The sequence below is a fragment of the Chelonoidis abingdonii genome, chromosome 23 (genome assembly GCF_003597395.2).
Source record: "Chelonoidis abingdonii isolate Lonesome George chromosome 23, CheloAbing_2.0, whole genome shotgun sequence".
In the NCBI taxonomy this organism is placed as follows: Eukaryota; Metazoa; Chordata; order Testudines; family Testudinidae; genus Chelonoidis; species Chelonoidis abingdonii.
Genome location: NC_133791.1, coordinates 21,044,366 through 21,060,026, shown reverse-complemented (window position 1 = coordinate 21,060,026; position 15,661 = coordinate 21,044,366). Strand labels below are relative to the sequence as shown.

General features: G+C 49.2%; 1 protein-coding gene across 6 annotated transcripts in view; it reads left to right on the top strand.

The window, feature by feature from the left end:
* The window catches only part of ECE1 (endothelin converting enzyme 1), a 123,098-nt gene that overhangs the window by 69,098 nt on the left and 38,339 nt on the right, over positions 1–15,661 (top strand). For 5 of the 6 annotated variants that reach the window (XM_032762626.2, XM_032762627.2, XM_032762625.2 and 2 more), the window contains 4 exons: positions 767–979; positions 12,205–12,329; positions 13,983–14,129; positions 14,366–14,431. In XM_032762626.2, coding sequence (XP_032618517.1) covers positions 767–979; positions 12,205–12,329; positions 13,983–14,129; positions 14,366–14,431 — 551 coding nt within the window. The remainder of the gene's footprint in view (positions 1–766; positions 980–12,204; positions 12,330–13,982; positions 14,130–14,365; positions 14,432–15,661) is intronic. The other variant, XM_032762628.2, reaches the window with a different exon arrangement.

Below are 15,661 nucleotides of genomic sequence, written 5' to 3'. Positions count from 1 at the left end.
TATGGAAGTAAGCCAGGGTAACAGTTGAGCCCCTCGTGGGCAGGTCAGATCACATAATCCATTGCAACAATCAGCATCCTTGCTTTAAGACTCAGAGGCCTTGGGTTTGAAATGGGAATGAAGGCTAAACCACCTTCCTCTGCAGCAAGGGCCTTTCTGGGGCAGGACTGAGAGCTGCTGACAAATGTGGCTGGAAGGATTCCATTCTCTTCTAGGGCATGAGGCAACTCTTTGACCAGCACTGCATTCCTCTGGGTGGGGCAGAGGGAAGTAAAGGCTGCTTTGCATACCTAGCACAAGATGTGTAAAGAACTTGTGAACTCCTCCCTCACCTCCCCATCTGAATTTAAAGGGCAACATTTCCCTGTCTCTAGTCAGCCAGATTGTCCCTGGCACTGGTAGGAAGTGGCACCATGGTAAAATAGGAGTGACTTTAAGCCCTGTCATCCTGCAATGCTTGCCCCTGCAGTGAGCTGCCGTAGGATGGTTTGGCAGCCCAGACACCCTTTTTTTTAAGGGATCTGAGACCTTAACTAAGGGAGGGAGGAAATGAGACTCACTTGCCAAGAAAAATAGCCAAAAGGTCCAGTTGTACATGTGCCCAGATACCGAAGTGTCTTGTCCCTTGGGTTTGTCTCAGACTCTGCCCCACCTTGATGCTGAAGCCTTCCCAGCGAACTCTGTTTTCAACCCAAGGCACCAGGCCAAACTGTTCGGATGCCTCCAGACTGGCTTGTGGTCTGATGTTCTGTCCCTTCCCTTTCAGGGCCATCCAAGGTGTGTCTGACGGAAGCCTGCATCTCCGTGACCAGCTCCATCCTGAGCTCTCTGGACCGGTCAGTGAGCCCCTGTGAGGATTTCTTCAAATATGCCTGTGGTGGGTGGATGAAGGGAAACCCCATGCCCGATGGCCACTCACGCTGGGGCACCTTCAACAACCTCTGGGAGCACAACCAGGCTATCATGAAGCACCTTCTAGGTAAGTGTTTTCTTATGTACCACCCATGAGGCAAGGTGGCCATTCACTAGCAGGAGAGGAAAAGCAGCAGGAATCCAGGGACTGGGAAGATGCCCCTCAGCTGATCCTTCCTTGTGACTCTGGGGTGCTGACTTGCCATCTCCATGAACCTGGATAAGCTGGTCCCAGTAAAGATACTACTCCATCTGAGAGAGGTGAAGGTTACAACGTTGCCTAAGAGAACTATAGTATCTGGGCAGTGCTCTCCGATGCTGCAAGATGGGTCAGAAACCAAGCAAGAGCTACCAGACAGTCTTTTTCTGTGGGGACCTCTTGCAAGTGCATGTTCTGCAGCTGGGTGGGACCAGCCCTGCAGCATCATTTCCGAGTGCTAACTTCGCCAGAAGCAAACCCTGCCTTGTATTCAAATGGCTCGTGGATCTTTCACTTCCAGAAAATGAAGGGTCCAGGGTGACATGGGGGGCCAGGGGAGGATGATTGCGATGCTATCTGTCAGTTGACAAGAGCATAGTGACTTGAGTTTTTGCTCCTGCTGGGTTTCCACAATAATTAAGGACACGATTTGGTCATGGATTCCATGACTTCAACAGATGTCCGTGAGTTCTTCAGTCTCAGCCCCAGGCAGTGGGGCTCAGGGAGGGAGCACCACTTCACCTCCTGACTCACCTCAGCGGGCCATCCAGCCTGTAGGTCAGTCAGTGTCAACACCTCCATGCCCACTGGAGATTTTTGGTTGCTGTGATCATACCTTGATTTTGTACATTTTTACCATGGCTGATCAGTGAATTTTGCCTAATTTTACCATGACAAAATCTTATCCATAACATTAATAAAAGTAGCCCCTATCCAAAGAACTAGGTGCCCTGACATGTAACAAAAGTAAAATTAACCAGCAGTATACTGTCTTCCCCCTGAAACCGAGACCTGAGAGCTGAATCTTTTAGAAAATACACAGCTTCCCCCCCGTCGCCTTCCCCACAGATCTAACCCCACCCAGCACAGAAGCTTGCAACATGTCCCAGGGTTGCTGGAGGCATATCCATAGTAAAGATGGACTCCTCAGCATTCCTTGAAGATCCAAATATCCAAGCTATTCCAGAGCTGAAGGACCTGTCACTAAGAGAGCTCAACTCCCAGCCCTCACTCCTTTAAATTAGGTGGATCCGGCATGAGTGGCTTTGCATGCTGCAGCTCTGAGGATATTGTGTGATGAGAGAGATGCCTCTACTGAGTAGAAAGGTCCTGTCTGCTGTGGACCTGGGTGAGCGAGACAAGTTGCCCAAAAAAAGAGATGAGAGTGTCTCTGGGGGACTTGTGCTGGTGGAAGAAACTCTGAAGCAGTGGAGGTGCTGAACTGCAGGGGAGCATTGTCCACCCCCCTGATGGGAGTGTCGAAGAGCAAGGGGCTACGGAGGATCCCATAAAACATGACGCCCCTCGTGAGCAGCTCTCTATAATTCTCCCAGGGCTTTGTCCTCTGATTTAAGCCTTGGAACATGGGCACCTCCCTGCCTGCACACTAAGGGAGCGCTCGCCACATGCTGTGTGCCGGCAGCCTCCAGAGGATTTAGCCTCTCTCTGGTGCCAGCTCCAGACAAGGCAGGATATGATCCAACAGCTCAGAGGTGGCGTCTGTGGGCTCAGCCAGGAAACCAGATCTTTCCAGTATTTATTTTTCTTTACGCCCCCAGGATTTTTGACTTTTATGTTCATCGTTTTGTCTGCGACCGAGGAGAGTTTGCAGAGTGAATTTGAGGTCCCGCCCCCTCACTGTGGAGAGAGCCTCTTTGTTTCATTAACCAAAGTGAGAGACAAATGCGGAACTGCCAAGTTGTTTTGAGGGGCATAACAGTCCAGGCCAGGATCTTCTGTCCTTGTTTCAGACAGTCCTGGCTGAGGAAGCCCCCCTTGGTATCTGGCCAGGACGGAGGTCTTTGTCTCTTACTCGAAGCAGTGTTGAAATTCAGTGGCCCAGTAGGAAGCCCACTCTCTGTTAGTCTGAGCTCCTGTTATTGGATACTCTAGGACTCCTCTCTGGATTCCAGGCCTAGCTTGTGCTCTCACACAAACACAGCAGTCCAGCGTTTGATGGGTTTGCTCCAGCTGACTGGCCACAAACCCATTTTCATGTGGGCACATAGGTGGGGTGTGAGGCCTGCAGTTCTGAGACACAGCTGTGGTTCTGACCCACTTCAAGTGCCACATTCAGCTCTGGGCAGACACAGCCTCAGTTTTGCTGGGGTAGCTGAGAAGATAGCAATGGCTGCAGGGCCCTCATGGCTGAGACACTTGCTCCTGGGACATCTAAGAAAATCACTACCTCTGGACTTTCCCTCTCTCAATCATTATTTGCAAACCCTAATACCAAACCCCATTGGAAGGGCCTGCTTTGCTTATTGAGTTAGTCTGAGACAGAACCTGCCCCCAGCACAGGCTAGTCAAGTACCTTGGATTGAACTTCCTGCATATAAAACTAGAGTCTCTTCAGGCTAACGCCCAGTGCTCACTATGGCTATTGCTTGTGCTGATGCAGGTTCAGAGGGGAGACTGCTTGTGTCTCCCCTGTACAGGATTTGGGGGTAGGTCATGTGGCCCTGGGGCTGCCCCAACTTGTGTCACTATTTCAATACCCCATGCAGCTTTCTTTGTAGGATCATAGAACTACAGGGCAGAAATCCACCCTGGCCATCTCTTTTCTCTGGCCACCTGCACTTTCCTTTGGCTTGCTCCAGCACATCTCTGCAGAGATGGAGCTGTCTGTGTCAGGAGTAGGGGTTCTCCTGTGCTTAGTTGGGACTTACTCCTGTCCTACAGCCCTTTTTGCAACAGCCTTACTGTCCACAGAGGTGGCCTGGAGAATAGAGGAGAATTGCTGCCAGGTTTATGGCTGGGGAAAGGGCCCCTTTTAGATGTCTCAGCAGACTGAGAAGGATAACTCTGCCTTCCTCCAGGGACCTCCAGCCTAGCATGGATCCTGCACACCTGGTCACAAGGGCCACATTATAGTAGAGGAACTTTTATCACTTGCAGCAGCAAACCCAGAAGCAATCTTGCTCAAATGCTCTCTCCTCCTGCTCTAAAACTCCTTGCAAGCTTTCCCAGAGAGACTCACTAGTCAGCCTGACCAAGAGCAGAATTTTGACCCCAGTAATAAAGTGAGTAGTGGAGAGGAAAGGGTAACTCGTGCTTCCCTGTAGCCCTCATTCCTCTGGAACAGAGTGGGCTTTGCAGCATCCCCCTCTTTCTATGATGAAATCTTCTTTCCCAAAGATAGAGATAACTTGCAGCGAGAGAAATGCAGAGAGGAAGGTTAGATGGGGACAGGGAATGTTATAATGAGCGACTAAACTAGCACAAAATCTCAGCAGTGAGTTGCACAAGCTTAGGCTAGCCAGCCCTGTGAATTAATAGGTGGATTAATGCAGTAGCTCTAAACCTTTCCAGACTATTGTACCCCCTTCAGGAGTCTGATTTGTCTTGTATACCCCAAGTTTCACCTCACTTAAAAACTACTTGCTTACAAAATCAGACATAAAATACAAAAGTGTCACAGCACACGATTACTGACAAATTGCTGACTTTCACATTTTTACCATATAATTATCAAATAAATCAACTGAAATATAAATATTGTACCTATATTTCAGTGTATAGTACATAGAGCGATATAAACAAGTAATTATCTGTATGACATTTTAGTTTTTCCTGATTTCCCTAGTGCTTTTTATGTATCCTGTTGTAAAACTAGGCAAATATCTAGATGAGTTGATGTACCCCTGGAAGACCTCTGTGTACTCCAGGGATATGCGTACCCCTGGCTGAGAACCACTGGGTTAATGACTGCAAACCGCAGTGAGTGTATGCGAGAAACACGTGTCCCTGCTGAGGCAGCACAACAGGCTTGAGGAGAGAAGAGGTTCATCTCTCTGTTGCCCCCGGGTGGCAGTAAGCTGGCATCTCTTCCACAGAGTGGCCCCCATTCTAGGCTCCCGTCATAGAATCATAGGACTGAAAGGGACCTTGAGAGATCATCTAGTCCAGTCCCCTGCTTCATGGCAGGACTAAGTATTATCTAGACCATCCCTGACAGGTGTTTGTCTAACCTGCTCTTAAAAATCTGCAATGATGGAGATTCCATAACCTCCATAGGCAATTTATTCCAGTGCTTAACCACCCTGACAGTTAAGAAGTTTTTCCTAATGTCTAACCAATCATGAAGTTACATTTGCAGCAAGGCCCTATTGGGGCTGGAGGGTGGGGAATAGGGAGTGCTGGCTGTTGGTGGCATGTATCAACATAGTGTGGCTCTACCTGGCATGAACCTGGGCTGGCTGGAAAGTCCCACCAGCAGAGAAAGCCAAGCCTTTGTGACTGCCCACGATTTTGTTGTTGATTTCTAATCTGAACAACTCCTTCTTGCCATGTGCAGCTTTCTGAGCCAAGGAATTGTGCTAAGAGTAGGGCTGCCAAGGAAAAACAGAGAAGTGACTTTGAACCAGACAAGAGAGAGCTGCCTGCAGCTGGGTGCTGATGGCTCTCATGGGCTTTATCATAAATCCGTGCTAATCGCTGCGTGCTCTCAGCATGTGAAAGAAGTGGGGAAATTGCATCTGTACAGCTGCAGCCCTCAGGGCAGTGTTTGTGCAGACTTTGAGCAAACAAATGGGTCCTTATCAGTGCTATTGACTCAAAGAACTGGGCTGGTTCTGAGATTAATTATCTGTAGGGGGATAGTGAGGAACTTTTTGCTTCATTGGAGGGGTGTGGTGCAGAGCTGTGTTCCTCTAGTCTCTGATCCATTGTAGACTGCAGGGTACGTTTTGCACTTAGTGTCAGGGTCACAGTGGATATGCCACATACCAAGTGGACTGAAAAGGGATATAGCATCCAGCAGAGCATAGGATTGGTTTTTTAATGTAAAGGGACCTGGGATAGTAAAAACATGAAGTCAGGTTCCAGTTGCCCCATCTGGGGTTTGTGTAATCACTGCAGATCTCTAATCTAAAACAAAATCCAGTTATACCACAGAGCAAAACATTAATTATAACATTTCAGGGTGGTTGCAGCCATCAGAGAAATCTGACCTGTTAATGTTAAATTAAACCGGCAGTGCTAATAACATACACATGTGCTGGAGACAAGACTCCCATTGCTGCCCTAGACCAACATGGTGTCCATGGCTTCTGGGATCTTGGCAAGAAATGCCCCCCAAATCACAAACTGTTATGTCTGGCACCATTGAGGTGGCTTGAGAGTAAATTTTAGGTAGCAGCGAAACCAATTCAGAACAGGCAGCAGGAAGTCAGAGCTAGCTTGGGAACCTATTTGTCAGTCTTCTGTAACTGGGATTAGCAGCTAAGAAATTTATCCCAGGTGAGGCCACTGGCCTTTTTTGGTGCCTATAAGTTCAAAAGAGCACCTCAAAGTTTAGCTAGGTTGCAGAAGGCAGCTCCTTCCTAAAGATGGAAGGTATGAGCATATGGTTATCCCACTTCCACAAAATTCCAGTAATCCACAGAATTTTATTCTGTTTGATTTTATTCTATTTGTTGTATCTATACATACAAGCCCACTCATTCCATGACTGTTACAGGCTGTCTGTGAGTTCTTCTCTGCTGGATAGAGCCCTAAGAATATATAGAATATAGCCACAATTTATCTTAGATGGGATGCGTTTATTAAATACATTTACATAATCAAGCTTCTACCCAGCCTGGGTTCCAGATTGATCTCTGTTATTTACCAGGGCCTTTGGCTCTCTGTTTGGAACATTTTGCATCACATAGAGCCATCCAGTGACTGAATCCTATATTGCAAGCAAACGTAGCCTTAACGGGGGTGAGGCTTCTGTTGTTTATTTATATTGCTCTACAGCCTCCTTGTTCTCACTATCGTTATTTTCTAGATTAGTTCTTAAACTGAATACTTCTCTTACTTACAACACATAAAATCTCCTCTTTGCCTGAAAGGAGGGTGGGGGGCATTTACATCATTTACATTCTCCCTTGTTCATATCCTTTTTGATACATTTTCTACCCCACCCCTAACTGTCCTCATTGCTGATTGTCTGTCCTAGTATAGGAAGGGTGGATGTGAGGCAATTTCTAAAGGGATTTGAAGCTAAATGGACTCTGTGTTACATCAACCTTTCTTGGGGGTGCCTGCAGTATGGCCAGTGGAGTTATCTTCATAGATTTCAGGCCAGAGAATTCCACTCAGTTGCCCCTGTAATGAGCACAATAATTTGTGCTTGACTAAAGCATCTCCCAGAATGGATCCAGTCTTGGTTTGCAGACTTAAATTGGAGAATCCACCATTCTCCTTGGAAGCTGGCTCTAGTGGTTAATCACCCTTCTTGTTAAATGTGTGTGCCTTATTTCTTATTTGAATACATCTGGATTTAATTTACAGTCATTTGTTCTTGTTCTGCCTTTCTGTGCTAGATTAAAAAGCCCTTTAGTTGCTGGTATGAACAGCTTCACAAGAAGAAAACACCAAGTCACTTCTTTCTGATAAGCTAAACAGATGGAGCTCCTTCCATCTCTCCGTGTAAAGCATTGTATCCAACTTTCTAATCATTTTTGTGGTTCTGCTCTATATCCTCTCCCAATTTTTCTATATTCTTTTTAAAACGTAGACATCAGAACTGGATGGAGCATTCAGTTATTGGTCTCACCAATGCGAATAGAGAGGTAAAATTACCTCCCAGCTCTGACTCATTGCATTGTTGATACATCCAAGGATTCCATTAGTGCTTTTTGCCACAGCATTGCAGTAGGAGCTCACGTTCTGTTGTTTGTAAAGGTCATAGTGGACAGCATCACTACTTTGCAGGCTGCAGTCCTGCATTCAGTAGGTCTTGCCTGTGGGTTCCCCGCCCTAGATGTAGGCTTTAGGTTGACAGAGTGATGGAGTTCTAGGGGAGGGAACCTTAACAGATTGTAGAAGCTAGAAACAGAAAACATCTATTGGGCCGTGCCATTCATCCCGTCCAGAAAGACCAGTGCAAAATTGTTCCCTATAGTGTTCTAGTTCTTTGTCCATTTAATTTAAAAATCTTTCATAGTTGAGAGGTTAGGTTATTCAAAGGATGTTCCCTGGTGGATTTCAGTTGGTTATAAAGCTGCCCAGACTGTAGGCCCTAAATCTCAAAGAAAGTGTGTGCATGTCCCTTTGACTAGTGGATGGCTGCTCAGAGCAGACCTGTGCTTTTATGGCTTCCTTTTTCAAGCCTGTCCTAATTACCTTGCTCTGGCCTGAGGGAGAGTTTATTATCTGTCTTTCAAGGAGCTGCTTGCAAATATGTGGATCTTGTTATGCAAATAAATGAGAGCTAACAAGAAACCTAGCCCTGGGAACACAGCGGACTTATAGTCAGTTCAACAACGAGAGCCAACCCATCTGCAGAACTTTCAAGGGCTTCTGGGAAAGGCCTTTTGTTTTGCTTTCCTTGTCTTGCTTCTCCAAAGGGAGAGCCCTGCCTCTGCAGTGTAGGGAGACAGGACCAGGCAGCCAGAGACACAAATTAGCACCCCATTTTGGCAGGTTGGAATTGCTGAACTTTGAATGCCCTGGTGGCATCTCCAGCAGCAGATGAAACTACACAACAAAGAGCTCCCTCGATGTCTACTTCCCAGGCAAAGGAGCTGGCGTGGACCTGGTGCTGGGAAGGGGTTACCATGGCAATTGGAGCACTTTGTTCCCTGGGCTCTGAGAGTCTTTCCCAGATCTGCCTTTTTGCAGCTGATGCAAATGGGTTGTGTTTGGTTTTTCTAGCACACAGATGTGCAAATGTTTGGCTACCAGCTCCCTGATTTCCTTCCTAGCCCTCAGGGAGAGCTCTGTCACTATCAGAGGTTTGATAATGCCCTCTGCCCCACACCTCTGTAGACCTGCTACATGCCTCCTGTCCTTTCAGCTCCAGTGGACAAAGGCCTTCGTTGGTGAGGGCCAGGCTTGTGTTAAGTGTAAGCAGGCCCCGATGCAGCTGTTGCTTAACGCACATCAGCACATCCATGATTCACCCTGTTGCCTGCTGTGTTGAGTAGCAGGGTGAGCACTGGCCAGGGAAATCCACTTTCCCATGTTCTCTTCCACTGGGGAGAGCACGACTGGGAGTGGCTTTCATGTCGTGTGGTGCATTCTAGCATGCTCTTGTGCACAGATGGGGAGGAGGGAGGGCAGACTGAGTTCAGAGCCCTGGTTCAGGAACAGAGTCTGAATACTCCATCCCAAACCACAGATGGAGTCATCATGTTCCACTCAGTCACAGTACGGAGGGTAGGCAGGCCCCACCTGCATCCAGCTGTCATCAGCCAATGGGGTTGATGTGGGGTGACATGAGGAACTGCCTCTATGGCCTCTGAAGCCTTGCTAGCCAAGGACTGGATTATCTCTGAAGACAGGACTCCGCTGAAGCAGGAAATTGAGCTGCAATAGAAATCTCCTGAGCTTCTCAACCTCCCATGGTGATGCCTTTAAATCGCAACGTGTTCTGACACAAATGCCAAGGCCTTTGTTCATGAACAGAGTCTAAAAATGAGGCAGCCCTAGCCAGGCTCCAGGAATGGAGCCCAACCCCTTCACTCCCACATGCATGTGCAGCAGTTCAAAGCAATGAAGCCAGGTCAGTCACATCTCGTGCAGCACAGCCTGGCTTTGCTCCCGGTGGAGCCACTCCATCAGTCCAGCTGCTGCCAGGCCTCTCCCTGCCCTGCCACTCTAGCTTCTGCTGGCACTTCATCATCCCTGGAGCCTGAGAACCCTTCCAAGGTGACTCTCCACTGCTCAGGGTGCACTCCTCCCATCATCTCCAGTCAGGCGGGTTTCCATCACAGTTCACCTGCTCTCCCTCTGATGCCAATGGGAGTTCTCAAGGGGACATCACACTTGAGCTCAAATTCAGTACAGCTGCGTAGCTCATGATGGATCATGCCAGAACAGTCTGCAGTGCCGTGTTTAGATAGATTTGGAGCTAAGGCCCAGCGTACAGGTAATTGGTGGTCTTTCTGTGTAAGATACTGCCTTCTACATTGCCTTTTCTATGGGTGTCCAGTGGGGGGGGCCTTTTAAGAGATTTGAACACTGGGTGTCTCCATCTCCAGTCAACAAGTGGTGACTTCAGAGTCAGGTTACCATCCAGAAGGGTCTTCTAAACAATTTCTTCCTTCTCCCTTTACCAAAGATGTGTGTTGCAACCATTTCTTAACAAGCAGCATCTTGCTCACTCTCTGTTACGCAAAAAGCACCTTCCAGCTGATACAGGCCTTAGCCTAGATCCTGCTGGTGTTTGCAGGGAAGGCTCACCTAACAGACTTCTGTCTACAAACAGGGAGTCACCTGAAGTACTGCTGGGGTTGCATGTGGGATTCATGTATGCCAAGCCCAGCCACTGAATGATGGATCTCCCTGACTTGGTTACATCTACCTTATTGTCTGGCAGCACTGTCTTCACTGCCCCACCTCTTCCTCTTCTCTGGACGCAGAGTTCCATTAGGGAAACAATGGCCCCCAGCAGCATATGGGCTTCAGCTATGCGTGTAACTAGCAGCCTAGAAACCGAGATGAGAACAGGCTTATGGGAGCAGTTTTCCTCTCATCCTAGGTTATTAGACTAACCTCTGCTGTTTAATCTGGCTGCTCCAGTCCCTGACACTCTCAGCAGGAGGGACTGCTGGGGACAATCTATAGGACTGCTGGCTGAAGAGGAGCTCTGTTACTTTGGCTGGCAGTCCTTAGTATCTACCCGCCATTTCCCCTCAGAAAGATCACTATAAGGCAGTAGGGGTTTCCCACTGGGGCTAGAGCAATGGAGCAGGAGGACTTAAAAAAAACACTCAGTGCAGGCAAGGCTTGTGGGAGCAATGGGGGATTGTTTTCCCAAGGATCAGTCTCTGAAGTTGGAGGAGGTGGAAGACTGGAGACGCCAAATCAAAGATGACCTTTGAGAAACAGAGAGCCTTCCTGTAGAACTGTGGCCCTGCCAACACTTGAAAGCTATAAATGGGGATATTGAGGGAGGGGGGATACTTTTATTCCATTAAAATACATTGGACTGGGAGAGCTCTTCAGAGAGAGAGAGTGTGGGGAGGCTACCTTTCTTCTGTGCTTAATTTGTGCAGGGCAGAGCCCCAGCACCTCTGGGCCTGGCAGTTCAGAGCCCCAGCGCCTCTGGGCCTGGCAGGTCAGAGCCCCGGCCCCTTTGGTAGGTTGCCAGATGTCTGATTTTTGACCAGAACACCTGCTCGAAAAGGGACCCTGGTAGCTCCAGTTGGCACCGCTGACCAGGCCATTAAAAATCCAGTCACGGCGCAGCAGGCGCCCAGGGCTAAGGCAGGTTCCCTACCTGCCCTGGCTCTGTGTGGCTTCTAGAAGTGGCTATCAGGTCCCTGCAGCCCCTAGACGCATGAGTGCCGAGGGAGGCTCCATGTGCTGCCTCCGCTCCAGTGCCAGCTCCGCAGCTCCCATAGGCCGGGAACTGTGACCAACGGTAACTGCGGGGGCAGTGCATGCGGACCGAGGGCAGCATGCAGAGCCTCCCTGGCTGCACATAGGCGTAGAGACTGCAGGGACCTGGTGGCCACTTCCTGGGAGCTATGGTAAGTGCCACCGGCACCCTGCACCCTCTCCCACACCCCAAACCACTGCCCCAACCCTGAACCCCTTTCTGCACTGCAAGCCCCTCATCTCCAGCCCCATTCCAGAGCCCACAACCCCAGCCAGAGCCCTCACCCTCCTCCCACACCCCAACTCCCTGCCCCAGCCTGGAGCCCCCTCTTGCACTCCAAACCCCTCATCCCCAACCCCACCCTAGATTCCACAACCCCAGCTGGAGCCTTCATCCCCACCCTGCACTGCAACCCCAGCCCAGTGAAAGTGAGTGAGGGTGGGAGAGAGGGAAGGAGGATGGAGCAAGTGGGGGCAGGGCCTCGGAGAAAGGTTGATGCAGTGGTGTTCGACTTTGTGTGATTAGAAAGTTGGCAACCCTAACCTCTGTGCCTGGTGGTTCAGAGCCCCAGCACCTGTGGTCTTGCTGCATCACTTATGAATGTAAAAAAGTTGCTTGAGCCCCAGTTCCTCTTTCATTACTAGTTAGGCACTGCTTTTCTTACAAAGTATAGTCTGTCCCTCCTAAACAGCAATGCTTGGGGTGACATGGAATCATCAGCATCCCTCCTCTGGCTCAGATGGAGTCTTCCTAGCCCCGTGCCTGGCTTGTCTTACAGAAAACACCACATCAAACATGTCCAGCGAGGCCGAGCGCAAGGCCCAGCGCTATTATCAGTCTTGCATGAACGAGACCAAGATCGAGGAGCTGAAGGCCAAACCACTGATGGAGCTGATTGAGAAGGTAATCCCTTTCCACCATTCATACACCAGTTCCCACAGCACTGATGGCTGGGACTGGCAAGGCTGCAGGTTCCCACAGCGGCGCCTGGACACTCCCTCTGCCAGAATCTCCACGTATAGTCCCATTTTGGATGTAAACCCCAAGACACCTGGTTTGCATCTCTAATAATTGGGCAGTACAAGCTAAATGGTCTGTCTTACCTCTCTGTATCATGGGCGTGGACTACTCCTAGTGTCCAAATGCCCTGTGTGGGCCATTCCAACCTCAGGGAGGTCACCTCCTAAAGGGCTACCCTAGAATAACCTCAGTTCAGTGTGTCTACATCTTCCATGGCTTTGGCAGATGTTACAGCAGGTAGGCTGAGCCATGCAAGGGTGCAAATGGTGAGGGAGATTTTCAAAGGCACTTAGGTGCCTAGTCCCCATTGACTGTCCATGGGAGTTAGACACTTAGCTCCTATTTGTTCCTTTGAAAATCTCACCCAGTATCTTCAGTGTTCAAGTCTGCAATGGGTCTGAAGGAGGAGACACATTCCCACCTTCCTACTCAGGACACTGTCCAACAGGACGTGTCCACCTAGGACATGGACTCTTCCTGGCAAAACTAAAGTGCCCAAGTATGGATTTTCAAACGCAGCAGCACTGTTCTATCTCTGTTCTCATTAAAGTGAAGGGAAGGTCTACCATTAATTCCAATCGGACCAGAATACGGCCAACACAGAGTCTTATACACCCTGTATAACTACTGAGAGTCAAGAAAAATTTTGGACCCTGGCTACCTGATTGCAGTGCTTAAAGTGGTCTGAAAAACCCACGGGGTCAATCATCAATATCTGCCTGTCTCCCTGCCCAAAATCAACCCTGTGCTCCGCAGCCCTCACAGCCATTCTGCCTCCTCCAGACCCACCATCAGTTCTGCCTCTACATCAGTTGTCCCTGGCAGCCTCTTGAGCTCTCCCAGCAGCTCCAGGGGCTCTTCACCCCCTCTGCCTCTTCCCAGGCTGGGTGCAGTGTGAGGGCTGGGAACAAAGAAGCCAGTCTGTTGTTCACAGGAGAGATGGAGGTAGAAGCAGGGAGCCGCCCTGAGCTGCTGGGCTCTTTTCCTCCTGCATCCTTGTCCATGAGAACTATGTCAGCTGTTAGGGGAGCAGAGAAGAGTTCGACCTGGTTCCTGCATCCATTGTGATTGGCTGCTTTTCCTCGGGAGGCGGGCAAGGGGGGAAGCAGCTAATTGGAGGGAGAGGTCCCTAGGCATTACTGCTATCGTGCACCCTTCAGCAAACGGCTGGCTAATCAGAATTGTTTTTGCATGTCCATGACCACAGCACTTTAAACACTGTCCCAGCATGTCCCTTCTTTGGAGAAATGTAGACTGGACCTTCATTCATTTGTCAAGACCACGGCTTTGCATAGGAAGGCGGGGCAGGAGAGGAGTCAGGATACAGACTCCTCAAGGCAGAAAGCAGCAACCTGGCCACTAAAAATCCAGTTAACAGTCTGTGTTTGATCCATGCTCCCATGAGTTTTCCTCCTTTGTTCAGCTGTGGGTGGTGCAACCAGTCCCTTGCACTATCTCCTTAACAGGAAACAAGACCTCTCCTCTGCATGTCTAGGACCCTATCCCACCCATCTGTGTGCGGTTCTGTTTTCTCAGCTCGGTGGCTGGAATATCACGGGTCCCTGGGACAAAGATAACTTCAACAAGACCCTGCAGGAGGTCATGGCATACTACCACACCTCTCCCTTCTTCTCTGTCTACGTGAGCGCTGACTCCAAAAACTCCAACAGCAACGTCATCCAGGTGAGTGCAACAGCCTCATTCCTGACAGATAGTCCTGACAATGTTCAGTTGAGAGACGAGTTGGATCCTTTCCTCACTTTCCATGATCTTGTTTTGCTGGGGTAACAACTCAGCAGTGCCCCCCTGTAGTGAGAGCCAAGTCACTTGGCTACAGGGGCTTTGCTTGTACCATAGCCACACTCTTCTCTTTCTGCATGCTGTGCACCATATTCACTCCTGCTCCATTTATTCTTCAGGTAGACCAGTCGGGACTCGGGTTACCTTCCAGAGATTACTACCTGAACAAAACGGAGAATGGGAAGGTATGCATCCATCTCCTCTCATGTTCTTCCTTGCGGCATGGGCTCAGTTTAGCAATTAAGGGCTACTTAATACCTATTCCCTGCAAGATCCATCTGTTTGAGCACCAGAAAGACTTTGTGCGTATTATTCACCTTCACTCTCAGTCCAGGAACCACCATCAGTGACCCATCCTTCCCCGTGGGTGGAGGGTGCCCAGCTCCAGGTGCAAGATGGGACATGATGCTGGCATTTTAAAGGAGATGGGATTCTAACAGCTCACTACACCCCAGGCTGGCAACCTCTCTGCTCAGCAACATAACTTCCCTAACTCTGGCTGCTGCTCTACCTCCATATTCCAGCCTCATGAGCTAGTGGATCTTAAATGAAAAGAGAGAGGAAAACAAGCTAGCAGAGTATGCCTCCGAATATGCCTGGTAGTGATTTTGGCCAGTGACAAGTCCCCTTGGGTGAGTGTTGCATTCCTTTGATTAAACCTGCCATTTCCTATAAAGCAGACATCTGGGAGGCATTAGCTTTGTGCACACAGACCAGCTTCCTGTAGAGCTGCAGGAAGAGTAGATTCTGCCTCTCTGAGCATCTCTGATTTATGATGTGGGGAGAGGGATAGCTCAGTGGTTTGAGCATTGGCCTGCTAAACCCAGGGTTGTGAGTTCAGTCCTTGAGGGGGCCATTTAGGGAACTGGAATAAAAGTCTGTCTGGGGATTGGTCCTGCTTTGAACAGGGGGTTGGGCTAGATGATCTACTAAGGTCCCTTCCAACCCTAATATTCTACATGCTCAGGCTCCTGGAGATGGGGAGGGAGGATGGTCTCCTCCGACTACGGGCCTGGAGAGAGCTATTCTCCTGCCATGCTAAGCTGATCTCCTGCAGATAGGACAAGAGAGTGCATAGATGTGGATGAGGGAAAACAGACAGCATTCTATGAACTATGCATTGTGGAGCAGGCAGAAACTTGCCCTCTCAGCTAGAGCTGGGGAATGGGAGAGGAGTTATGCAGGGAGGGTTTATTTCCAGCCTGGTGTGGCTAATAGATTAAACATAGGCAAGGCAAAGAGGAGTTTGAAGAACGGCTAGCCAAAAACTCAGAAGGTAATAACAAAATGCTTTTTAAGTACATCAGAAGCAGGAAGCCTGCCAAACAACCAGTGGGGCCCCTGGAGGATCGAGATACAAAAGGAGCACTTAAAGACGATAAAGTCATTGCGGAGAAACTAAATGGATTCTTTGG